Genomic DNA, 27,493 nt, shown 5'->3' with positions numbered 1-27,493 from the left:
TCTCTGAGGCCGGACCTATGAGACTTTTGCCTGAAGCCAGGCTTGACTACAGAAAACATACTCGGCTTGTGCTGATGCCTGAGACCTCTGGTCAAAGCTGAGTTGTGGTGGGAAGAGGCTGTAAGAATACACAGGACGAAGCCATCTGACCTGACAGATAAGGGTTATTTTTAGACTGTGGCTTTGCAGTGTGCGAACAGTCAGCCTGCGTGTTCCCTTTGGCCTTCATGAGGTCGGAAAAGTGGGATTTCAGAGAGCAAACTCCCCGTGTTAGTAAATACAATCAGATATGAGCCATTTCAATACTATCTTGATAGAATAATTACACTTGGTATGTTCTCTGGAATCTGGAAAAATGATTGGCCCCTAGCTAGCATTTGAGGGGGCAGGAAGTTTTGTGTAAAGAACGCAAATTTCCGTAAGGTGTTTGTGTTGGATATGATGCCTGAGATTACCCATTACATGTCTTTGACATGACCAGGATACTGAAAATACTTGAGTACTGCAACTGCATTATTCAAACATTTGTCAGGTAATAATATAAAGTGATAGATTTTTTGAATTACCTATTTTAAATTATTAAGGGACATTTAGAGATCTCTTCCCTTGCTGCAACAATCCTGTATGAAGACTGATTGCATATGACTGTTGTTTTCAAGGGTCTTAAAGCAATACAGAGCTGAACAATTAGTAATAATAAGTTAAAACTACTGGAAGATTAATTTATATCAACTGTTGACATAGATGGAAGAAAACTAAATGGTTAAATGTTGTGATGGTTTGGTAATTCTGTAACTCATTAGCTAGCTTTGTTTGGTGGTGCTGTAAAACTCTTTTCTAGCAGTTACTGTATAATTGATGTACCAAAAGGGAATCTGTTGGGAAATTTTTCTACTTTTTTGCTGGTTAAAGCTGATCTTCCTTTATTTAGTCACTGATGTGCGTTTTATTTTCCCAAAGACTTGCTATTATTTAAAAAAAACAAAAACAAAACACCCCCCCCCAAAAAAAAAACAAACCCAAAAAACCCCAAAAAACCAAACCCCAAACATTCACAGTACAAGTTTACGCACTAATTTTCAGTAATTACCAATTGGGGTTTTTTGTGGGGAGGGAGGAAGGCAATTTGTATGGTACTGTCAGTCAGGCCTGATACTAATTTGGATTTGCTGTTGAAACTGTCAACTTTCTTATTTGAGGGACACTAGTACTTTATCTGCTAAGGTTTCTTTCTGTGTATTACAGAGACTTTCAGCCTGAGCTAGAAACAAATTTCTGAACGTAGATACAGAGGTTATTGACTTTCTTCTTGGACCTGAAGAAACTGTCTAGTGCCATTACTGTTATGATAGCCAGAAGTGAATTCAAACTCAGCACTGAACAGAGAGTAACTGGAGCTCATAGGACTTGCTGAAATGCTGGGGGAATATTCTTTAGTACCTTTTTTGTTTTGCTCTTTAGAAGATGAAGGAATGTGCTTTTCTGACAGAAAAAGCTAGATGCTGCCAGAAATTATCAAACCTACGTCTAGAGGCATGGCTATAAATGTGAAACCTGGACTTCAGGTTGCCTATGAAAAAAATCACTTTTATCTGTTAGGAAACTTTTTTTTTTCCCCTTTTCCTTTGTTGCTATTTTCGAGTATGTTTTCAAATGTTCCTGTGTTTTGTTGTTGCTTGCCTGGTTTTGCTAGACTGTTTTTTCTACATGGGTGGTTGTTGTCTTGAGTGTTAATGTTAGTATTTTTCCTTACTGTTAGAGGATTGCTAAATATCAAGCATATAAAGAAGTTAGAAAAGTCCTGTATTGAGATTTTGGATTTCAATTTGTGTTCACAGATGAGTATGTTGTGTTTAGAATTTAACTTGTGTTTAGACTTTTTTCTCATCTCTATTCTCTTCTAATAGTGAATCAGGGTCGTGTACAAGAACTTATTAGGTTGAAACTATGTCTTTTAGAGACTGTATCAGACTCCTTAAAGATACTTCTGAAGCTATCTAGTTACACTTCTTATTGCATTCTCTCTGCGCAGAACGTGGATACAAAAGAAGGTGGAAAAAAGTCTCATAGTCGATCATTAATGGGCAACTTTGGTAAACATAAAGTAAGTAAAATGAGAGACTCGGTTTGCTGTCCTAGGTCTGTCAGCATTCTGGAGACACCAGGTAAGTTTCATTGCTTGAGACAAGCATGGTGTGTATGGGAGCAGTGAGGAGAGACTATGTGATTACAGTTGGTATATTTATTGCTGTTCAGAAGAATATAGCTGCTAGCAGCATGGAGAACCCTTTAAAAACGATCACACAAACTCAAAATATCTTTCCCGACCAAAACGATCATCTTCACTGGTGATGTGGAAATGCTGATATTCTGATCAAACTTGCAGCAGCAGAAGAGCAATGTAGATAAATGTCTTGGCATATTCTCATTTTCCAGACCTCTGTCCACACAACTGACAATGTTTCTCTCAATCAGGGTCCAGTTTGAAACCCTGAGCAGTGCCATGCAGGCCATGCCATTACTGTCTTTCCACTTGCTTTAAGGGACTGTTGTGTCTGAGTACTGGCTCTGGGCTCCTGCTTTGTAAAAATGTGGCTTATTTCTGATCTCTTCATAGTTTTTCATGTAGTGTTCATATATTTGTGTAGCTGCTAGGTCAAATTGTCTGCTCCACTGGGTGTTCACTGTGGCAACTCTATTGAACTGAGCAAGAGCTAATAAAAATCAAATGAGTGTGAGGTTTCATTTTGCAGCTGGACAGATAGCAGCCACCAAAAAGGACAGTGCGCCCCATTCCCATATCCTGACAAATGTGTTCCTGTCATCTGCCTCCCCTATTCCCACACTCCCTTGGTGCCTCGAGGCTTCGATTTATTGAACATGTAGCCTCAGCATGAGCCGATTCAGCTGAAAGCTTCCTTCCTCACAGAGTCAATTAGCAGATACCAAGTAATTAAATCAGCAGATAGGCTCGTCATGAGAGGCATGTGGCACGTCTGCAGCCGAGTCACTGTGCCACCAGCGGTGCCTCTGCTCCAATCCTGCTAGGCACCTGTGTTCTTCTTCAGTGCTATCTGTGGTGAATGCTGCAGCTGAGCAGGGTGCACACCCTGTAATTGATAATATGAGCAGCAGTTTAGGAAAAACAGCAATTATGAAATACTTCATAGAATTTAATCAGCCAGCAGCTCATCTGCCCTGAAGCCAGCTAGGAGCCATCAAAAATTCTCTAGGCAGACAATACCAGGACTCATATTTACTCTTTGATTATAAGTTTACATCAGTTTAAAGTGGTCATATTTCTTTCAGCAGCTTTAGCTAAGTGTGTATTATTGACTCAGTATGTGGTGGTATCTGCAAGTACCTGTTGTGCATGATAGTGGACATTTCACATTGCAACTTGTGCTTGCTGATGGGAAAACAAATGCAGTGGAATGAGATGTCACAGAGAAAAGTCAGCCACTAAAAACTGCTGGTAATACTGAAGGCTGGAAAGTATGTCAGTAACTTAATTACTTAATTACTTCAACTAGTTATCCTAATGGATATATCAGGTTGGAAAGCCCATTTGTTTCATCTCTGCTGAACAAAATAAGACAGTGTATATATAGATTACTTTTTTTTTTTTTTAAAATAATGATTATATTGTAGACTGAGGCAACAGGGACATCCAGTAACCTCCCCATTATCCCTTTCCAGCTAAAGGGATGCCTGGGAAGGGTGGTTACTATTGATATTTTTGAAGGCACAGAATTATCTACCCAGAGTTATTGACTTGTGATGTTTTCAGCCAGCTCTTGTGCCAAATGTATCCACGTATAAACTCTTTAAAAACTGCCCATGGAGGGAAAAAGACAGTAAGGCTTGTAATTCCTGCAAGTTAACTGCAGGAAACATCCACAGTCCAGACCTTTGGATTCCAAAACTGAACCATGCAAATGATTTACAGTGTAGTCAACTTTATTTCAGCGCTAAACACAGCAAACTAAATTATGTGCATTATTGGTGCACAGCAGGAGAAAAGAAATCTGTGTTCAATTAGCCATATGAGCAAAAGGATAAGGAGCTCTCGGTTATACTGTTAATTACCTCTTGATGAGAAGGGAATTAAAGAAACTCTCATTAGAAGCTATAGTTAGTGTTGCAAAAGATGTAATGTAGGAATTGGAAACTGTACTTAATAATAGGTGCTTAACAAAAAAAGTGCTTTTGAGATTTTAATCTCTTTATCATAGCTATTTTCTTTACGATATACTGTAATAATTTAGATTAACTTGAATGCTTATATGTGTGCCTCAAAAGGCAGCAGAAAGATGATGCTTGAAAATTTTGCCCGGACTCTGTTCTCAATTTCATGAATGAATTCGTTAAATTTTCTAAAGTGAGGGGAAAGCACAGGTAGGTGTAAACAGTGCACTGTAAACTATGTGTTACTGTTTATTAAATATTATATGATACATTAGAATTTCATCAGGACCAGTGCCAGTGTACTGGAGACAGTGGAGCAAAGTTATCCTCTCAGGTCAGGGGGGAAAGAGAGAGAGCAGGGGAGGGAAGCCTGCAATGTGTTGGCCAGTTTGCAGAAATAATTTTCTTCAGGCTTGGATTTGTCTGCTAGCCAGCAGATAAACCTGCCCTGTGGCTGCAGGCTTGGATCCTTCCAGTCAGATGGAGTGAGATGAGGGCACAGATGCTTTGTGTTGGCTTTCCTCCTCTGCACGTATGGAAACATTTGACATATGACTTGGGGATTTCTGCTGTCAAACCCCCAGATTCATTCTGCATCCCTGTGGGACGCTGGTCCTGTGCTGTAAACCTGCTGCAGCTCACCCACCCACCTGACGTTAATTACAGTAATGTGAATTTATAGAGCCACCCTATAAACTGACAGAGCTCTGCTTGATTCTTTCCCAACAGAAAGGTGTGAAGGCAGCATCTAAATACCATAGTGCATCAGATGATGAAGAATGCCAGCAAAACTCTTCTGGGAAGGAAACAGGACAGCTCCATAGGTGAGCTATGAATCACCATAGTTTTACAGCTTAGTTACACCTAGAGGCATGTTACTACTATCAGTATGTACATGTCACTGCCTCAGAGAAGTCTGTTCTTAAGAGCAGGTCATTTATGACACTACTGTTGGGGTATATTTTGCAGTGACTGCTGTAGCCTGGTATTTTGATTGTGTAGGTTTTCATAGGTTACAAATAGCAATTACCCTTAAACTGAAAAGAAATGTGATAGCAATACTCTTCTAATGGAAAAATGCCAATCTACATTTTGCATGCTGTAAATAGTGCTCAAAGAAAACTGTTTAGGCTAAACAAGGGTACATCACAGCCCAGCCAACCTTATTACATCTGAGAATGTAAAGAAAAAGCAATCCAAAAAGTGCCATTGAGAATGCATTTGTTGTCAGCGAAACATTGTTTTCAGACAGCTCAAACCTGTCTGCCTTGTTTTTGTTGAGAAAGCCACGGTGCAGCTATTTCATTATGTGTTAAATGAAAAATTTTGTTTGTGTGGCGTGACAAGGGGAGCAGTCATCTTGGAGCCCTCTCTAAGGAGGTTTGCAACACGTGGCTCCCTGTTCGCAGTTCTTTATTTCCTTATTGGTGAAAAGAACAGAAAGGGGCATTGAAATAGGCTTTAAATATTGAAATATTCCCATTTTGTTTTGTATATCAAATATAACTTGGCAGACTGGCTCGTCGAAGAAAAACGGTGAAGCTGTGCCGAGCTCTGTCTGACCTCGTGGTGTACACGAACTCTGTGGCTGCCCAGGATATAGTAGATGATGGTAAGGCTGCAGGCACAAGACTTACACATGCCTTTTTCACTTTTCTGTTCAGATAGGAAACGTGTCTGTGTTCTCAAGATTTCCCTTGTTTTTAAAAGCAGAATAGTTAGTTACCTGTCCCATTTACTTAAATATGGAGAAAGAGTAAAGCACCACCCTTTCCTTCCCTAGGAAATATCCTTCCCCTTGGTTTCTTATGACATTCATGTTTTAATAGCAATTTTAAAAAAGAGGCTTTTTCAGGTGGACCCTTTCCTGATTTCACAGTTTCACGGAAATTCTCATCATCTTTTAACATTATCTGGCTGCAATTAGGTGGTACTACTGAATCCATCTGATGGCTCATGGCCCTCTGGAAAGGAGGGCCTGCTCATCAGAGCACAATACTGCAGCTGCCTTTCATCTAGATCTTGTGCTTTCCTGATGCTAGCTGAAGAGATGGGCATGGAGAGATGGTACAGTTGAGTTGGTCTAACTGCTCCCTTGAAGTTGGGCACTCTCGCCTAGGAAATTCTTTTGGTCAGTCTTTCCCAGAGGGCAGAGATGATCAAAGGGGTCTGCCTAAGGGGGTAAAATGATCAGAGAGAAAACTTATGAGTTAAAAAAAGATTGCTTGGATTATTTAGAGAAAGGATGAGTTTGCAGAAACCTCTGTGAGAGAGAAATGGGTTGAGTGCAGCTCCATGTGTTACAAGGAGAAGAGCAAAATCACAACCCTGCTGGGCCCATCTTTCCCCCGGCTGTAAGCTCTTCAGTAAGATAGTTTTGATCATGCTGCCATTAGTAGATTTCTCTGTAGATTCTTTATAGCAATCGTGTCTGGGGTTCTGCAGGAGAAAAGGTCCTAGCAATTTGCATAAGTTCTTGCTTGGCTTTCCTTGTAAGTCTGGAAACTTGAGGGTAGAAGAAAAGACCATCCCCTGGAAGGGGAAACTGGTGCCCTTCAGTTACGCAGTGTACATGATTTGCATGTGACAAGACAACTTATCAGTGTAACTTTGGACTAAATCTAATGTTCCCCTTGATTAATACCAGTGCAGCTGAGGTCTGAGTTCAGCCCCCTTTCTCCTGGGATTGCTTTGTAATTTGTTTGTTGGTTAACGATACACACAGGATCAACAGGGAATGTGCTATCATTCAGTGAAACAAGAGCCCACCAAGCAGTGCAGCAAAAGGCCGAACAGTTTATGCTTTACAATCAGAAACAGCTTACAAGGGTCTATCCATCAGCCTATCGGATTGACTCCAGCAATTTCAATCCTTTACCTTACTGGAATGTCGGTTGCCAGTTAGGTGAGTGTTGCATGAATAACTTACTTCCCACTTCTTGGATATGTGCTAAGTAAATATCTTACACCTGAGTCTTCTCTTTCAACAGTGGCACTAAACTACCAATCTGAGGGACGTGTGATGCAATTAAATGATGCAAAATTTAGGGTAAATGGCAACTGTGGTTATGTCCTCAAACCTCAGCAGATGTGCAAAGGTAATGTCTCACTATACATTTATTAACTGTAAATGTCAAGCTTTTCAGAAAATGTCTTTATGGTGAAGCTTCCAAGACGCAAGAAAGAAAAATAAGAACATATGTAGAATCTTTCATATTTTCATAAATTCATAAGCTTATTTTACTTCAGAATTCTTTTTTCTTTATCCTCAAAAAATGGTGTTTAACTCTCAGACTCTGTAAGTACCAGCATACAATCTCTTGCTGTTGCTATAGATATATTTTGAGGACTCCATCTTAATATGTGTCTAAAAAAAGAACAGGGCGTCCTAGCATAGCCAACTGCAAGCAAGAAGAACACGGTACGCCGTGGTGCCCAAGATCAAATATCCAGGACTTGGTCCAGCTCTCAAGCAAGTCAGTGGAATTGTGTTCCCTTTAAAAGGAATTGGTTCAGTCCTCAAAATGCTGTTAGAACAGGAGCCAGTGTTTTTCAGTGTTATGCAATGACAATCCTTCCATATTTTGAGGACTTGAGGTCTGATTGTGCCCCTATATCTCTAAGTTATTTTCTTAATGTGACCATTAGAAGCAGTGGCATTGATTGAAAGTTACTTGAGAAATGGTAGAGGGAGTGTGGGTACTTGAAGCAGGCGCTGCTGCTGCGGGAAGCAGCTTACTAGTTGCTGCTTCACGTCAACATTTGGGCAGCTGTGCAAGAAACATGATCAGAGTGCTGAACTGAGCTATAACTATTGAGGTTTTTTTGAAGCTGCTACTTTACAGAAGAAAGATTTATTGTTTTGTTTTGGTTTTTTTTTCCAAGGGAGTCTTAATCTTGCAAAACCCTACTAAGAAAGGACCCCTCTACGTCTTGTAATTGTGTAAATGAGGGCTGCTCAGTAAAGGTTGTAAGAAAGTGGAATAGAATTTTAAAATTCATTAACAGCTGCTTCATACTCTCTAAGTTACTTGCTTATGACTGAATTTTGGCTATATGTATGGATCTTGGGGGGTGATACTTATTCTATGTATCTTTTTCCTTACACTTCGTATTCCTTGCCATCTTTTAGGCACATTCAACCCCTACTCTGCTGATCCACTCCCTGCCAGTCCTAAAAAGCAGCTTATTCTGAAAATCATTAGTGGACAGCAGCTACCTAAGCCTCCTGACTCAATGTTAGGAGACAGAGGAGAGGTAAGATACTCTGATACCAGCAAATGCTTCCATGAGAGGTCCTGGAGTGACATGTCAGCATGCGACTCAAAGAAACTTCATCCTTCCTTTAAATACACCAATAAATTTCAGCTATTGTCAAGCTTTTGGTCACTAAATATTATGTTTTCCCAGAGAGTCTGTCCCTTACACATGATGTTCAGGAACTGATTTGTTTTCTGTTTTGAGGGTGACACTTCACTTTTTTTACAATTAATCATAGCTGGTGTCGCGTGAAACGGGGCCAAGCGGTTTTGGCAGAAGATAAACCCCCTTGCGTTCTAACACTCCTCACCGAGGTGGGAGGCTAGGTGCGGCTAGGTTTAAATTCTGAGTGATGCCCAATTCAGCACTATCAGTCCAATCGCGTTTAATGTGTATTAAACTATTACAATTTGGATACACTAATAGTGGACTGCACCTTCAGTCTAGTCGTACTCCTGAACTAGCACGGCCTCTCTCAAGTTTTGGTCGCGTTCAGTGAGAAAGCGAAACGGCTAGCTACTTAAACAGTGCAGTTTATTTAAACAACAGATATACAGGTTCTTTTGGATTGCCGGTGATAAATACACTGTCTGCAAAGCACGTGCAAATAAAGATATTGCTAAGTATACAAACGCGCGACAAAATTATAAACGATACAGCCTGGCTATAAATGTAGGGTAGAGATTCTCTAGAGAAATTTCTAAGTCCCCGAGAAAGCGCTCGGTGTAATCGAAGTCTTACCCAAAGGCGTCCCTATGGGGGGGAAGAGAGGCTCAGCCCGTCGACTGATCCCGGAAATCAGCGGTGGAATTCTTCGCGATGGTGTCTTCCCTGACATCCCCTCTCTCTTGGGCTATTTTTATATTTTTTTTTTTTAATCTTCAAAGTGGAGTTTGAGTGACTTTAGTCATACGTACTTTTATTATGATTAATGTATTCAAGGAGGAGTGTTCACACCTCGGGGGCGGATAGCCTCCGGGATGGAGGTGTGTTTTGGTACATTGTGGTGAGCAAAGTTCGCACAAAAGGACAGCATTTCATCAACATTAGACGAAATGTTGGCTCGGGTAGCGTGTAGGCCGCTTATCAGTTCCGTAGTACCATCTCGTCCCCATATCTGCTATTCGTCACAAGGGAAGGCCACGGAACAAGCGTGTTCTGTTCCATCCCTCGTGTAGTTTCGCAAACAACCTTGTACAGGGAATCACAGATGCTGCATTCTTCGTGTGCTAGCTGCGGCTGTATTCTACCTCAGAAGCCTCTTGATTTTATGACTTTCCTTAATGTGTGAACAATGCTGTATTTTTGTATTCTTGGCCAATTTAGTAATTATTCCACAGCTGGCCATAGCTCTTGAGACTAGAAACCATACATCAACTTATACTCCATGAAGCCATTTCCCATGATTGTGCTGTTTGAAAATTCATGTGAATCAAAGGGTTTTGGATTCTCATATGAATTTAATTTAAGTCTCTGCGTGATTTGTTTTAAAAATTGAACATCACTTGTATGATTGGCTTGCTTTTAAAATACTTTGTTTTTGAAAAATAGATAATAGATCCCTTTGTTGAGGTGGAAATTATTGGGTTACCTGTTGACTGCTGTAAAGATCAGACCAGGGTGGTTGACGACAATGGTAAGATAATCTAGCTGATTTCCTTTTCTTAGAGTAAAACGTTAAGTAATTATAAATGATTCAGTGTCTATTATTACTTATAAATTGCAAAGCTTCTTACCTGATGAAATCAAATGTTCATATTTTAACCAATTCTGCTTTCTAGACAGAATTTCTGGTGTGGGGGGACAGACAAGCTAGAGGTGAAGGACAAGAACTGTTCACCACAATATCATTTTCCTGGGTTGTTCTTAAATCTCCTTTATGCAGAAGTTCCAAATATGTGTATATATATATTTAATGTATATAAAATACATGTATAACTTCGAATGCAATGAAAACAGATCACGTCCTTCATAGGAAGGAGATGAATAACAGTGTAATAGCCTGTTGCAGCAGGAGAAGTGGCCATCAGTTCTCAAAGGCAGTTGCAAAGCCATGCGGGGAAAAGGTAGTTTAGTTGGTTTTGGTCTATCTTTAGCGTACCATAGTTCTGCAAAACAACAGCTTGCCTTGGTAATCCTTTCCAGCTACCCAACCAGAGCCATTTTGTTTGTAAAAGCAGTCCAAGAGACAGATCTCTCACTTTAAATTACTTACATAATGGAGATTGAGAGCGCCTAGATCTAGATGAGCAATGAGTATTCATTTGTGTATTTAGTCTGCCTGTTTCTTATGCCTCTTGCTATCTATGCATCATGAAAATTGAGTCTAGCGCTTGCTATGGACTTGTTTCACAGAATTTCTGTTCTGTTTGTTTTACAGGGTTTAATCCTGTTTGGGAGGAAACACTCACTTTTACCATCCACATGCCCGAAATAGCTTTGGTGCGATTTCTTGTTTGGGACCATGACCCTATTGGGCGAGACTTTGTTGGACAAAGAACTCTGGCCTTTAGCAGTCTTGTGCCTGGTTAGTCCCACTTGTTCTCCTTGACTTAAGAATCTAGCTGAAGAACAAACACCTTTGAACTTAAAGTTTAAGATGAGGTTATCAGCAAAAGAAATATGCTCATACCTCTGAGACTTCATACGTGAGCTTGGACAATTCTCCTGGTGGTATATTCAGCATTACTTGAAGGACTTTGGGTGTCTGTGCTTTTAGAAATTTACTGCTGGTGTCTTATTTGTAACTTGGAGGCAATTTGTACTGGGGGGCTTGGAAAACCTGTGAGAACATAAGAAGTTTTACTAAAGGCATAATGTGGCTTACCTTATATATTTCAGTTTTATAGACAGTCATTGCCAGTTGTGCATAAAATGCAAACTGTGGATTATTTGTGGTGCAATATTTTTGTTTTACTAGGCTATCGTCATGTGTATTTAGAAGGACTGACAGAAGCGTCCATATTTGTTCATATAACCATTAATGAGATCTATGGAAAGGTAGGTATATCTGGAAATGTACATCTTTTATGACTTTTTTTGTTGTTTGAATTCTTCTGATAAAATATATATATTTTAAATATATATATTTAAATATACCACAGAGCCTCACAGGATTTGAGAGGTTTCTAAATGATTCTTACAGCTTAGATTCATGGCATTTTGTACACTGGATTAGTAGTACCTAGCTCTCTCTGGCACTAATCAGTAATAAAGTTTAAACAAATTATTCAGATCATACAGCAATGAAAAAGCACAACATCGAATTCTCTGTTGCCCTCAACTTGATGTCTTCATTTATACTCGTATCGGTATAGGTATCTACATATACTGCTAAGGCATGCTCAAGGAAGCAAACTGCAATTCCTTATTCAGAGTGTTTTCTCTGAGGAGCACTGAGCCAGGGCACCCGCTCACAGCACACCCGTGTCCAGTAAAACACTTGGCTCTCTCCAGCTGAGACACCCCAGTTAACAGCCCAGGCACGCCCTGCCAGAGTGCTCAGGAAGCAGAGGGACGTAGCTCATAGTGTGAGGGAGGTTCCTTGCAGGTGATCAGCAAGAAAAGCATAACATACTACTCCAGTCTTAGCGTGCATGTACTTATGAATGTTCTTACTGTTAGCACCTAATAATTATCACATCTAGATACAGTAAGTACATTTCTTCAGTGTGTTTAATTTTATTTTAAAGTAAATGTTGAGAACTGTAACTGCAGCAGAGCATGGTATTTGCCAAGCTATTTTTAGCAGCTAATTTAAGCTTTAAATCTTTTAGGTTTTAGTGCATACATCTTGCTTTTCTGCAAGATTACTAATTTTAAAACACTTTAAAAATGAAAGTAAAAGCACAGTGCTTTTTCTCTGCATTTCTGCTTCAGCTGCATTTATGAACCGTTTACAAGAGGTCATTGTAGATAGCTAGCACAAAGAAACTAAGGTCTTATTCAACAGAATGCTAAAATAAAATAGACCTTTGTAGTGATTAAAAAAAAAAAGCACACAAAAACCACAAGCAAAAAAACCCCACCTTTATGAAGGGTATAGGTTGAAAAGCCCTTAGTGTTTCTCCTTTCTGAGAGTGGCTGCAGAGAAAATGTCATGTTAGATATGTAAGCCCACAGCTCTGCGAGCACCCAAGGAAAGCTCAGTGGAACAGAGATAGAAAATAACATAGACAAGGCCTCGGGGCTGACATGTGATATAGTCCAGATCCTCACTGAACTCCACTACCTTTATCCTCACTGATCCCATTAGATCACCGAACGATCTAATCATGGCTCTGTAAACCACTTAGATGTCTGTCTCATTCTTGGCATCCTTGTCTCAGCCCAGGGACCAGTGTTTCAATGTTCTCATCTGCTCTTGTCTCTGCAAGTGTTTCTCCTGCCAGGGAGGACAGCAGCAAGGTGGTGGAGGGAATGGCACTGACCATACCAGATCTGTGCGTCTTCTGTGCACAAAGAGAAACTTCTAGTATTCAAGGTAGACTTCGTTACTCCTAAATCAGTGTAAAAAGAAAAGCAGTAGTAAACAGATAGGAATGCATCTGCAATAGATACCTAGATCTATACACATCTGAGTACGTGTGTGAAATCACATACGGTTTTTGTGATGGGGGGCCTGTTTGGCTATTGCTCTTGGCTCATGTGCTCTTCAAAGAAGAAAAATACCCAAGAAAAATAGTAAAGAGTAGCTTCATAGGGAAGACAAAAGAAGGGAGGAGAGGGGGGAGAGACACATTGAGATTTGATCTCTGTATCGCTTAGTCTATTCATCTACTGCTTGCCTTAATGATGGGCTATATTATCACTTCTAATGTAGAAACAAAGGCTGAGTGCACACTTGCATCCTTGTAAGTGAGGATATCTGGTCAAGTTTGAGAGAGACTGACATTAGACTAATAAATAGTTTTAAATTTTTTGCTGTAGAGGGGTTATATTTACAGCTGATGTACTATTACCTTATTTGCTTGTATCACAGTCTTGAAAACATTAGCCAAATGTATTTGCATTTTTTTGCCTTTCAGTGGAGCCCTTTAATCCTCAATCCCAGTTACACAATATTGCACTTTCTAGGAGCCACAAAGGTAGACTTCATTAGCATGCACTTTGCACTTGCTGGGCACAGATTTTTCAAATGGTTCCTAATCGCATGATCTGCAACTACCAAACTTACATCATTCTTCATTCAGACTCTGAAACATTTGAATATTGCTTTGATGAAGCCCGTGCATAAAACTCCAAGTTAATGTGTAGCCTGTCACTGCGGTACGCTACTTACAGTCTTGTCATCTCTGATTAGGAGACTTTGAGTAAACCTCTCTTGTAATTGTGGCAAGCTGCCATCCTAATGAGGAGAAATACAGACATGCATGAATTCATGGAGATCTATGCTGATAGTTCCTTGGTCAGAGTAGATGTGAATTGCTTGGTGTGAATTTTTGCTTTGCTGCATTTTGAATTTTTTCTTCATCATTCATAAATACTCCAAAAGCAGCCCTTTTCATTGTGCTCATTATATAATAGTATGAACTCACTCGAAACTGTGGTTATTCTTATCCTTTCAGAATAAGCAGCTGATAGGACTCAGAGGGTTGTTTAACAAGAACTCTAAGCACAATTCTGCTGAAACCAGTGGGCACTATGTACGGAAGCGATCTATTGGTGATCGAATTCTCCGGCGCACAGCCAGTGCACCAGCAAAAGGTAGAAAGAAAAGTAAAATGGGTTTTCTGGAAGCTACTGAGATTAAAGACAGCGCATCTGAACCAGTAGACTTGAAAGACAAAGAAGGAGTTGTAAGGCGTACAAGCCGGAGTTTGCAAGCACGTCCTGCTTCTATGCCTGTGGACAAATATCTTCTTGTCGGACTGCCATGCCCAGAAGATGAAACCACCGAAGATGCCAAAGGAAAAGAAAATGCATCCGGTAAGATGCTTCCAAAATTACTTTTGATGTAGTAAATTGAAATAGTCTATTAAAAGGCTTAGTTCCGTAGTCTCTGCAAGTAGTTTTCTTAACTCAAATAAGAGTTACTGGGCAAAATTATACATGCTTAAGATTGTAGTATTTTAATAGCTACTTAAATCTTTGATAAGTGACACCCTGGAAAGCTGTCTACTCTGCAAACTAGGCAAATGAATTACAATAATTTCTAGAAGTGCTCCTAAAAGGACACTTGCCAAATTTCTTTTTGTAATTTAAGAACCAGCCTTCAATTGTGCCTCATCTATTTCTGGTTTGCTACTGTCCCTTCACTTATAGAAATAGAAGTACTGGCACGGTGGGTTTCCTCTGTCCGTTTTCAAGGAGGAAGAACAGCATGCAGCATATGTTTTTGGAAATAGTGTGTGTGAAGACTAATGCAGACTTTCAAATAGATGTAAAAGGGGTAAAAGTAGGTCAAACTTTGTATCCGTCAGTCTTGATATTGTCCTAAATTAATCGAACTAATTAATCGAACTATTCTCCTAAATGAATCCTAACACATGCTTTCCATATAACCTAGATTATATGGAAAGTAATCTAGGTCATATGGAAAGCATGTGTTAGGATAAAATTTTGGTCTTATTTTATTGATACAAAATACAATTTAATTCTTAAAATAGCTTTTTTTCTAAGTGTCTTCAAGCAATAATAGTCCTGGTTTTGAAATCCAGTTATGCCCATGACAACAACAAAGTTAGTGTGTTTGACCTGCCTAATATTTGATTTACTTGAATATTTAAATAAGTCTAGGAAGCTTTGAATACAATGGCTGTAATTCATTAGACTTGCTGTCTCCACCCGGAGCTTGCCCTAGTCTAGGGTGTTTATGCTGCTTTTTGGGGCTGTTTTTTGTTTGTTTGGGAAGAATGTGTGCACTCATACAGGCTGTCCCCCTGATACCGTAGGGCTAGCCAGATCCTCAGCTTCTGGTGACTTCTGACAGCGCAGCGTTTCTGCACTTAGTCCCTGAGGGCTCTTCCTTAGTTGGCACAGGACAGCCAGAAGCACCATCTGTCGTCTTTGGTAAGACGCAGAGAGCGTACAGAGAATGTCTCTTGGCCGGGGGGGTGATGGCAGTGGTGCTCAGCTCTGGATATTCTCAGCTGCGGAGTAGCAGCTTCCACCAGCTACAGGAGCCACCCTAAAATAGGAGAACCACCAGGCACACATGGGAATGTGTTGTTAAGCTACCTTTGTTCTACTTGCCCGTATTACAGGCTTTGAAGGAACAGATAATGTGGACATCATCTTGTAAAAGAAGTTAGTTAGGGGAAACAGCAAGAAAAATCAAACCAATTCTTTTTTTACCATCCTGAGAAGAAAGCATAAACAGGGAAAAGGATACTCCTAGTAAAGGAAGCTAACTCTGAAATGCTGTATTTTGAATTGAGAGATCCTCTAGGTAAGCCTGTGAGATGATACAGCTCAGCCATTCTTTGCAACAGATGTAATTATTTCTTAGATATTTCTTTTTAAGGATGCTGTAAGGATACAGACAAAGACAGAAAATTCTTTTAGAAGAACCTGCCACACTGTTTGGAGGTCACAGTTATTCATTTATAGCAAAATAACCTTTACAGAAAACGCAAGCCCCTGACTTAAAAAGTTGTGATGGGGAATGAACGCTGCCCCTTCTAACTATGAGAGGACTAGATCCTGTCTGTTGGAGTTTCTGTAGGCCTTGCTCTGTAATCTTTATGGAGCAGCACTGGCCACCTTAGGCAGAAAGAAATGAGACAGAAAGAAGATGAAACTCCAGATGGAGTCCCCTTCTGTCCCCAAGGGACCTTCTCCCTTCTGTGCTGCAGGGCCATCCGTGTCTTAGTAGTGGACATAGAGAAAAGCAGCTCAGGCTCCATTTTTTGTGGAAGCACTTACCTTGAATCATGGTAAGAAAAGGTACAACGCAGCCTCATGCACATGCAGACATAGGCTTGGGTATTCTCAGAAAGTAAGTTCAGCCCAAATATTTCAGGCTGGGAGCTGTCTTCACCCTCGGGGACATACTAGTCAGATGAAGTGTTCGTTATTGCAGGATGCTGTGAAGAATGGAAAAGGCTGTCTGTCCAACAGAGATCTTTCTTGCTAAAACACTGTGGCTGAACATCTCTACTGTCTCAGTTGGAATTACACCAAGTGGACAGTGCGCTGTCCATTTTCTCCCCTTCTCTTTATAGAAAAAAAATATATCTACAAATCAAAGAAATGTACATCTCTTCCATCCTTATGTGGGAGCACTAGAAAGCTTGGGGAACTTTCAGATTTTGGAGATCAGCCTTTAATGCCATGTTTGTTAAAAATAGCTCTTACTGTACTGGGGGGTGGGTGTTCAGTCACTGTTACGTAATGATCAGGGCTTCTCTTGTTCCTTCCTAGGGTACCTGATTTCTAGCAATTGTTAGAAACAGTATATATCATGCCAAGCTTACTTCTATAGTCCCTGCTTAATTAAAAGCTCCAAAAGAATGAGTCATGGACTTGGATTTGGCATATAAAGACAAATAACAAGATTTGGTGGAGGAAATATCTAATGTGTATTTTCATGGAATTCAAAATCTTGCTCTTGTGAATGCATTATGCTTGTAGATTAAAAATTAAATCCTTAAATTGTAATATTTTACAATAACTACATGTAAAATTCATCCATCTACTTGATGCTTTTTACTCAGCTCTTTTAAGCATGCATCTTGTTTCAAAATATTACGGTTTTTAACAGAGCTGTTCTGTTCTGTCTTTATTGCCATGCTTCTTTATAGTACAAATCTGAATAGGAACACAGCTGAAGGTAATACTATGTGCAAGCTACGATATGGTACCTCATTAACATTATTTGCAACAAATATTACATCACGTGCTTGATGTAATAGACATTCAAAGGAAGTTTCAATGAAGTGCCTGCAGTTGTATTTTTCCATTTATTCATATCACACAGATAATTTGTACTAAACCTGCACAACCCCATAATTAAATTCTGTCACAACTACCTAATTTTGCATTCTCCATTTGTCTGTCTAAGGGCAAAATAATTGTTAATAAAGAGAATACAATATTGTATGCAACTAATATGTTTCTTATTTTATTTAGCCAACAGTGATGACAATACAAATGAGGAGGAAACAAACTTGAAAGTATCTGTTTTCACATGTTCTGAGAAAACAGCAAATACTTCAAATTTGGCATCTCAATTTAAGAAGAGTGACCAGAAGGAGACTACAATTGACTCTTCAGTACCACCTCTCCAGAAGCAACCTGAAAATTTAGTTTTTGCAAGTGGTGTGGCTGAAACAAATCACCTCATAGGCTATCAGGAAAATAACCTTTCTGATGAAACTGTCCCTCTAATGCAGGACTCTGATTTTGAAATTTCCACAGAAAAAACAAATGGCAAAAACGATGCAGACAATAAAAGGGAAGATGACACAAAAGGGTCCGAGGAGAAAATAACTCTTGTGGGCGCTTCGCTTTCTCGAAAAGTAGAGATGGAAAATCACAAATATGACATAATTGAGAAAAGCACTGGAGCACCTCTTTCTTTGACAGATATTTCTTCTACCACTTGCTGCGATGTTCCTGATTTGCACTCCACTTTAACCATGCAAGACAGTGACATTTCTCGCCTTATAGATGAAGTTTCTTTAGTGAATGAGAGTGAGATGGATAGCGCTGTCTCAGCTCTCATCGGACAGTTTGATGTCACAGATGACCAAACTAATCTTACTGCAGTCTCAAGCCTCCATAGCGCTAGCAGCCAGACCTTCAGTGTGATGGCTACACACCCACACATGTTTACTGCGGATCATAACAGTCCCTGTAAGCACAGCTTTACTACCACAAAATCTGTCAAATCCCCTTTATTCTCGACTCCGGATACTACTGTGTTCTCCAGCCCTGAGACTGCAGAGTATTCTGTGTACACAATTATCCATGAAGCAACCCTTACACCAGCTTCTGAATGTAAGACCCACAGTGAATTAGTTTGCAAGAAAAAGTTAAATAGTATAGAAAACAACTTGCCTAGCTCTCCTTGTCCTTTGCCTCTCTCTTTGCTACATGCAAATCCCAAAAGGGATTGTGGAACAAAATCTGGAACAAGCTGGGAAGCCCCCAAGTCTGCCAGTTCTTTTGCTTCCAATAGCTTCATCTTTGAGGAGACACTTGTTGACCTGCCCACTGGTGAAAATTCAGAAAGCAGCAGTCTTGTAGAAGTAGATGAGGATTGTCAAGATCTCTTGGTAACTGCGTGTGAGTACAAAAGGGAAGACATGAGCCAGTTGGCTTCCCCTTTGAAACTGAGGCAAAAGCAGGACACTGGGCATGGTGGTGAGAAAACCCCTGGGAGCAGCACAACTGTTGAGCTCTGTGCTGCTGCCTTGGACTGCTCGGGTAAATTCAGGACTGCAGGGAGTCAGCTCCCTTTTCCAATGTGTGAAAATGTTGGCTTTTTGTATCATCAGCATTCAGACAAGTTGAAAAATGTAACGTGTACCTCTGAGAGACCCCAGCTCAAGATACACTCACCGGTGCTCAAAAATGCTTTGGCTTTCCCACCTCATTCAGCCATCAAGCAGACTAGCCCTTGCAAATCCAAGAGTCTCGGGGACTTGACATCAGAGGATATTTCCTGCAATTTTGAAAGTAAGTATCAATACATAAGTAAGAGCTTTATCTCATCAGGCATGAGAGACAAGAAACTTGCTGCTATGAAGAATATGAGACCACATTCTACAGATGCTCTGACAGAACAGCTGAGGAAGCTGGTGTCCCTGGACCAGGAGGACAGCCATCAAACACTGTACTCCAGGCAGATTGATGAAGATTGTCCGAAGGCGCTGGTCAGAAAACTCTCGTCCAGAAGCCAGAGCAGGGTGCGAAATATAGCCAGCCGTGCCAAGGAGAGGCAAGAGGCTGCCAGCAAGCAGAAATCTTCTAACACAAGTAGCATAGCAGGGGTTGTCCTTCGGAACAAGACTTTGGCATCTCCTCACGTTATCAACAGGCATTCAACAGGCTCATACATAGCCAGGTACCTGAATGGCTTCCCTGGGGAGGACATGGAGGGCCGAGGAATACCAGAGGGTGCATGTGCTGCTTTGCACTATGGCTGTAGGGACCAGTTGTATACACACGATTCTGTTCTGCAGCTGGAATCCAGTAGCGATGATAGGCCTGAAATTTACTTCCTGCTGAGACTGTAGATTGTATAAATGTACATCTTCAATGTTTACAAACTACTTCATTGAAATGAAGGATTTTTAGCAAGAAATACTGTTTTGAGGGTTTAAATTATTTAGAAATGCAATTTCATGCTAGTGATTCAGTCATGATTTAACGTGCCCTTTCCTGTCAAGGCTTATGTAAATAGAAACCATGTTCCATCCTTATGTATGTATTATTTTGATTTAGGAATTATGAAGTGAAATAGTCTGGGGACTATTTGCATGCAGTAAGCATTTGTAGCATTTTGTATTTGTAATGCATGTCATTTTTATGTCAAGCACATCTGTGCTCAAGAGCCTAACATTGCAATGAATACAATTTCTGTTTTCCTGATTTCCCATCCTGCTGTTTGGAAAAACATTTTTAGTGATCACTTTTGGCCTTTCGTGCAAATTCTGCTAAGCATAGTGCTTTCTGTTATTGGTAACGTCCTTGGGGTTAGACTGCTGAACTAGGACTCATTCTGCCCAACAAGCAGCAGTCTCAGAATGAGACCCTTCATTAGCATCACTGTTTTCACTGTGACTTATACTTAATGGTTAATATTAATTTTACATGTTTCCATGTATGAACTATCATTCTATAGCAAAAAATTTGTTGCATTAAGGTCAGTCTAAATTTGTGAGTAATGTGTAGACTTGTCTTCTGTGCACTCTATCAAGTACGATAACGGTTGTCTTCCTTTTTGTCACCATGTGGAGTGCTCATTTCAGGACAGAGTGGAATGTGGGAGTAATTCTGCATTTATGAATGGAAAACACTTAATTTCTGCATATTTTGTTAGGTATTTTTGTTATTGGTTGTGTGTGTAGCTTCCGTACAGTAGCAGATCTGTTTCTGTATATTTGTAATTTTATTGCTAAATTGTTGACAGTCAGTGGAATGTTTAAAGCTGACATGGTACAGTAACTATTTTGACTGTCCTTCATCTTTTTCTATGAATGCTGAAAGTGAATTGAGTGAGTAATCTCAAACACCTGGAGCTTCCCTGTAGGGAGCAACATAGCTTTATTTTGGTTTTAAGATATTCTTTGCCTTTGCTGTAAGTTTTTTCTTATTTGTAAAAGACGTACCTCTTACCTCTTTCTTTTGGAATGCAGAGTATTATTATTCTTGAAAACATCATTAAAATAGATTTTTAAGCACTTGGTGACATGATTACTGAAACTGTAGCAAACACAATTATGATTAAGTTAACAGTACTTAGTGATTGCAGGCATCTGTCTTGGCATAAGCACGCAATATGGTATTAGAAAGGGAAAAATTCCATCATTTCACATGATGGTAAATGGTTCTTAGCTAGAAATCTGCAGCTGAGCTCTTTCTCTTTTCTGGATAGGAAGCCATGTTTATTGAGTATGTCTAACTGCCTGCATATTCTCATTTTGCTCCATTAAGGACCTAGCAGATGTAACTGGCTGCTGTTTTGATCTCCTGGGAGAGAACAGGGTGTTTTCTAAATAAAAAAGCATTTTTCCGTGGAGGAACAGAACCAGATACTGGATTAATCCCTTAAGCTTTGGACTGGAATTTATATCTCAGTACTCATGATACAATTTGGAAGACGCGACTGAAGCCATCTCTAACTTCACTGAAGTTCAGAACCTCTGTGCCTTGGAGTGTCGGAACTTGGGACAGTACTTCCCAAGAGAGATAGTTTCAACTTCTGACTTGTTGGTAGTTTGTCTGCTGTGGTAGTTTAGAGACTGTTGCCAAGTGAAGGAGTGGATGTGTACAGGCTGTGATCAGCTCTGTGGAATGCTGCGTGCCACAGATGCTCACACACTGCATCAGGATCTATTTATTTGTATTAGTAGAACCTATGCATTCTTTAGAAATAACTGCCATTAAAAGTGCTTTGTAATTAAGCAAACAATACAATCTCCATCACAGGAAACGAACAAAACTAATCTTGACTTGAAGGTTGTTTCTAGCTTTAATTGGAATTAATTTAGAAAAATTGTATGGTGTGCGCAGGAGGTCAGAATAGATTATTACAGTGGTCTCTCATGACTTAATCTTTTACGCTTTCCTCTTAATTTAGAAGTTAATTCAGATGGGGACAGATCTTTGTGTGAAAGTGAAATCTGAATACAGGGCAGGATTTCTATAGCATAGACTCAAGCCGAAGACAGATCTGTCTCAGTAGTTTTTCCTGTCTCACTGGGCTTAGTGTTGTTTTTTCTGTTTCACTCATATTCAAATTATATTTTGTTGGCGCAAGTTTCTTTTTGGGGGTGTAGCATTGGGGTGTGCCAAAACCTTCTAACTTCTCAGTGTGGGAATACTCTGAGCCTTGAAGAACTTGAGTTGGAGTATTCAAGATGTTCAGAGGTCTTGTGATCTAGCACAGGTGAGAAGGCAGAGAGTGTTTACGTCAACTGCCATTAATTTCTGTTCTTGGGTAATCTGTAGGGCAGTTCGTAGGCTTGGACATGGAAAACGGATAAGAAAAACTATTATTATGTCTGTTTGCAGAGCTGATATTACAAGAGAGAAGTTTTCAGAACTTTAATTTTGATAGGTTGTATTCAGAAATGGATTTGGTCTTTAAATCTATGTCTTCAATGCATGAAGAATGCATGAAATCACAAGTGATGAGTATAGGAGCATAAAGATACCTGCGTTATCAGCCTGCATCAGAGAAGTTTGATGATGTGATAAAGTATTTTGAATATTGGAAACAAGCATTCTGTATAAAATGTTTGAATCGGAGAGAGATCTAAGCCAAAGTCAGAGACATTAGCTCTTGCTTTTATGTTCATAATTATAAAAGAAAAAAAGATTAGTAGGAAACATAAAGTACTAAAAAGTCAATGGTATTGTTTTGTGCATGAAATACATTTGGATTAAATATAGTAATTTGTATTAAAGCATGTGCACCAGGTGTCTTTATGAGATAACCATTAGACTATCTCTCTCTTAATTTACTAGAAATGGAGAGCATGCAGACTCTAGAAGGAAGAGCTTGAGATCCAGAGGAGCAGGATCCATATTAACCTTGCAGAATAGGCAGGTGAAGAATTCTCCCCAGGACTGACCTACCTTCTGTTTTCCTGCCAGCTGGCGTAGGGTCCCGTCCAAGTGCAGCCCTGTTTCTCTTTGTATACCAGGTCAGAAAGCATGTCTAATCCCCAAAGCCAATCAGGCTATTCCTGTGCTTACTGTTGTGTCTCATCAAGGTCTTCACAGAATTAGGAACTGTTCTATAAGCAGATGTCAAATATGCTTGAAACATCAAGTTAAATTTCTGTTTCTTTTCCAGATGAGTGTTTATAAATAACAATTTATCCTTTGTTTAAAGCTGTCCATGTTGCTTCTGAATCTGGAATTTACAAATAGTAATGTAGGGCAAGGACAAAAGATGGAACAGAAAGTTAAAGACATCATTTATCTGGTAAACTATAAGCTAGTACTTTTTTGTGTGCTAAGTAGGAGGTGAAGATAAATTGGAGATGGGCAGACGTTACTCTTCAGTGAAGTCACTTGGTGTGTAAGCCCATTATTTTAAAGGAGATGTACTGCTTTCTGTGCCAGGTTGTATTCTCATGTCCAATGGATTTTGTATCTATTCAAGATTTCTATTATTTCTTCAGTTTCTAGTTAAACGGAGTAAGCTTCATTTTTCTTTCATGGAATGGAAGGAATATAAACAAAAGTACATTCCTTTGGTGATGAGAACTGTAATTAGTGTATGATACCAGTCTGTTGCAGGCCGTATGTCATTTCTAAGTACTGGGCCAAACACATCTCTGGTATAACTATGAGATCTCATCAGGGGAGTTACACTAGGGATAAATTTGCTTTATTAGATATAAACTTTTTGGCATGTTAGAGCAGCATGTTTTGGTTGAATACCACCCACTTTTTCTGTGAAATTCTGATCGTGGACATTAAACTTGAAAATATGGCATACTTGGTCCATGCATGCCTCTGGGAATTGCTGCTGCTGTGTGTGCACCAGAAAGCAGCTGTGTGAGCATGCACGGGCAAACTGATGCTGAGGCCGGGCTCGCTGAGTGCCGCACGATGGTCCAGGGATCAGGCTAATTCTGTAACTGCCAATTTCCAGAAGGAAACATCAGCCTCGTTGGGATGCTTTTATGAGCCTGGAAGCATGCTCCCAATCCAGCTGCTCTGGTGGTAATGTTCCCATCATGAAGATGGCTGGCACATCTGAAACCCCCTGATCTTCCCGTATCTGGAGGACGATGTGGTCTCACTGGTGGATATTAGTAATATGAGCCCAGAACTGGTGTGATGTGACATAGTTGTAGTGATACTCTCTAAATGATAGAAAGCGGTTTATCTCACTGTGAATTTGTGCTGCAGAAATTATTGCAGCGTCAAAGAAAGTCTAACCGGAGGTAATATGCTTTATACAGTGATGCTGAAACATGATGCTGAATAACAGTAGGAATGGTACAATTTTGGAAAACTAAGAATGCTTGCTTCAGTAGTCTTGTGTGTTGGATAATAAAATGAAGGGCCACTGTAGCTGAACTCGTTTCAGTCTTCAAACTTCTGTGAGCATCTGGTACATAGATTACAAACAGCATGATATAGAGCCAGGATTTTTAGATATATGGCTAGAACAGACCAGCAGTCCGCAATTCAGACATTGATAAGGCCATTCATTTTTCAGTTCTGTCCCAAAATTAATTAAACTGTGTATGAACAAAGCTGCAGCTTTTTGAAAATCCATCTAGTGAAGCCTTTTTTGGGTGCAGAATATGTTGCAGACTTCAACTTATTCTAACACTGATTACTCTCAGTGCTTAAAACCAAATATTTCTGGTTGATGTTTGTCTAGCTTCACTTCCCAGCATGAAATTATGTTTTATCTGACTGCTCACTTGAAAGGGCTCTTACCACGCAAGTTTCTGTCTCATAAACATGAAGTCACAGCCTTCTGGACTTCTACTAAACATGTAGTCACTTCCTACATAGATCAAACCCCTGAAGTCTCTCTCTTTAAAATATTTAATTCATTCCTGGAGGTCTCCTGTGAAGGTCATAAAGTTTCCAGCATTATTCAAGAACTGTAGGCACCAGGATCAGTTGCAGCATGTCAGGCCAGTTATGTCAATGGAAAGCACGGAGATAACATGATTTGTACCAGATTGTGTTTATATTTATAATGCGAGGGTATTTATTCTTTTCGGCTGCAATATTGAAGCATCTGTTCAGTGAGTATCTGTCATGTCTCCCAACTACTTTTTTTTTTTAATACTTTAGAGGGTGGAGTTCTAATTTTGTAAATACAATTTGCATTTTTCTCCCTCTGAGATACATTGAGATGTATATAGTGTTTTTCCTTGCTACCATCTTACCTTTCTCTCCAGCTCAGAAATGTGCTGTTTATTATTTTGCATTCCTCAAATTTTTGTATCTTCTGCAAACCTTAATCATTGCCAATTTAACACATTTTTTTTTCAGGTCATTGATATAGCACAGGGCCAATGTCTAAGTCTTACAGGACACCAACACAAATGCTTTTGCTCACCACCCATTCACTGTCTGTAGCTCCATTTGGAGGTCCAGCTGCTAACCAGCATTGTGCTATTCTAGCAAGTGTCATAATGATCACGTATCATTCAAGTCTCTTGATGAAAACATCATGAAGCATCTGATTAAGTGCTTTATGGAAGACTAAACACACATTGTCATCATCACTCTTACCTCTGTGGACTGAACTGTTATAATTCATAAAAAGCAAGATGTCCAGTAAATGTAGTTCCTTTAATCCCATTTTTTTTGTTGTTTTAATTACATTACCCTCCTTTAATTCTTTCTAAATAAGTATTTTCTTAATTTTTAAAGTTACTTTCATTACTTTTTGCCTAATTTTTATAACAGTCTCTTAGGTAAAATTTATCTCATTTACTCATTTAAGTATTGGTAGATATTAGTTTTATTTCAGCCCTATGCAACTATCTGAACAGTTGAAAATTCAAAAATTAACTATTGTGATGTGTCCCTCAGCCAGTTATTTTATTCCTAGTTGTGCCTGTTGGTTTAAATAGGTTTTCATGGCAATTTTTTTTTTTTTTTTATTTTCCCTAACTCAGAATAATTGATTGCTGGGAACTCTTGCAAATAATGACAAAGGTTTTTTTGTGTATGTCTGTTCCTAAACAATCAATCAAATGGTCAGGGTCAAGATTTCTTTTGCACAGTGAAGGAGGGGGCTATAAATAAATTGCATGAATGGCATGGTGCTGTTGGGAACTCTGTGTTAGGATTATGCATTTTCTGAAAGGGGGTGATACTTATCTCTTTTGCAAGAGAGTAAATGACCTTTATGAAAATGAAAAGCCAGTGCACAGAGAATGATGCAAATGATAACTCTTTAGATTATTTCATACTTATATTTCAGAAGCTCGGTTGTGTAGTAACAGAACACAAAACCAAAAAAAGTTATTATTCAGTTCAAATTCTTTCTCTTCAAAGAAAAAAAACAAGCAAATTTTTAACAGATTCCTAACTTCTGTGGTATTTTGTTTCCTGTACCTTCAATAGCAATTGAAAATTGATTATTTTCCTCTAAAGCTTCCTTTTCAAGCTGTCTTCCATCCTAACTGCATGTAAGTATAAATTAGCTGGAAGAAACAGTTTGTTTTCTTCACTAAGGGTCCGTACTATTCTAGTATGTCTTGCAAATATTTTTAAAAGTAAGAATATGTTATGAATGCTGAAGGTGTTTTTACCCTTTCTCATCTAATGCATGCATTTATTGCCTAGGAGGAAAAATCAGAAGAGGGGAATAAGCAATTGTTTTCATCTTGTAAAGGCTAGTGGTTCACATCCTGGGTTAGGAGGCCTAAATTACTTTTCTATTTTATGAAAGAATGCATAAAGTAATCTGTTCAAGAATTTGCAGAGAACAGTTAATAGCACCAAAGATAAGACTGCAATATTACTTTTTAAGAAATTGTATTTTTTAATTCAAAAGCAAAACGAGTCTCTAGTTAGTTAACTAGGTATGATTGTTTACCAGAGTATCTATTGTCCCTGCTTTTAAGAGCAGTACAAAATACTCCTAGTGTTAGGGATCCAATTTCACATGCTTCACTCTTGGCAAAGGAGCCTATGTTCTGATAGAAACACATTGCAAAGAGGTGAAAAGATCTGATAAGAAGTTTTTCTGTTTTTCTATTAATCCTGACAGGCAGAGGAGGTGTTTATTGCCCAGCCAGATTCACCACTGGTGTATCAAACAAGAAGTGAAGCAGTAGCCAGAGGAGTGATTTATGTGTGGACAATGGGACGAGAAAGGTGTTCACTTCAGGCATTAGAACGTGTGAGAAACAGAAGTAAATATATTGAACAGTGTTTTTTTAAAGCATTTGTTTTACTTTGCATTTCAGCAGTGCTGAGGTGGTGTGATGTTACTGATATCGTTGATCGGATGAGGTGGTAAATCACTTTCATTGTTCAGGAGTAACATTTTAATTCTGTATTTTCAAGATCACATTTTGTAAAGTCTGCCTGTACAGCTCTGAGAGGATGGCAAAGCCGCCCAGTGCTCGAGGTGGCATTACTGGTGTCCAGAGAAGCCTCAGATTTTCCAACATAGTTTAAAAAAAAAACCCCAAACAAACAACAAACCAAACCCATAACAGCACCTCTGGGCACTTTCTTCCCTGAGTGTGCCCATGGCTCTGGGGCACACTGTGGGTGATGGAGGGAAAGTGGGGCACGCAGGGGGTGCACCAGCAGCTGAGGAGGTATCCTTATGTCCCAGGCCGTGCTGCGTGCCAGAGCCTGGCTTGAGGCAGACCGGGGGCTCAAATGGCAGGTCAGATCCCTTGGCTGAGGCACCTACTTCATCCTTGAG

At 39.5% G+C, this 27,493-nt stretch overlaps 1 protein-coding gene across 4 annotated transcripts in view; it reads left to right on the top strand.

Annotated features, from left to right (window-relative positions):
- PLCH1 (phospholipase C eta 1) overlaps positions 1 to 20,768 on the top strand; it is a 72,542-nt gene extending 51,774 nt beyond the window's left edge. For 2 of the 4 annotated variants that reach the window (XM_063339354.1, XM_063339355.1), the window contains exons 12-23: positions 2,033 to 2,104; positions 4,918 to 5,012; positions 5,703 to 5,800; positions 6,914 to 7,093; positions 7,179 to 7,286; positions 8,321 to 8,445; positions 10,000 to 10,084; positions 10,829 to 10,975; positions 11,369 to 11,448; positions 13,476 to 13,535; positions 14,016 to 14,376; positions 17,521 to 20,768. In XM_063339354.1, coding sequence (XP_063195424.1) covers positions 2,033 to 2,104; positions 4,918 to 5,012; positions 5,703 to 5,800; positions 6,914 to 7,093; positions 7,179 to 7,286; positions 8,321 to 8,445; positions 10,000 to 10,084; positions 10,829 to 10,975; positions 11,369 to 11,448; positions 13,476 to 13,535; positions 14,016 to 14,376; positions 17,521 to 19,631 — 3,522 coding nt within the window. In that variant the 3' untranslated portion in view covers positions 19,632 to 20,768. Of the gene's footprint in view, positions 1 to 2,032; positions 2,105 to 4,917; positions 5,013 to 5,702; positions 5,801 to 6,913; positions 7,094 to 7,178; positions 7,287 to 8,320; positions 8,446 to 9,999; positions 10,085 to 10,828; positions 10,976 to 11,368; positions 11,449 to 13,475; positions 13,536 to 14,015; positions 14,377 to 17,192; positions 17,222 to 17,520 lie in introns of all 4 variants that reach the window. The other 2 variants (XM_063339357.1, XM_063339356.1) reach the window with 2 other exon arrangements.
- Positions 20,769 to 27,493: the final 6,725 nt, after the last annotated feature.

Source organism: Chroicocephalus ridibundus, chromosome 6 (genome assembly GCF_963924245.1).
Source record: "Chroicocephalus ridibundus chromosome 6, bChrRid1.1, whole genome shotgun sequence".
NCBI lineage: Eukaryota > Metazoa > Chordata > Aves > Charadriiformes > Laridae > Chroicocephalus > Chroicocephalus ridibundus.
This window is presented reverse-complemented; position numbering and strand designations above follow the sequence as displayed.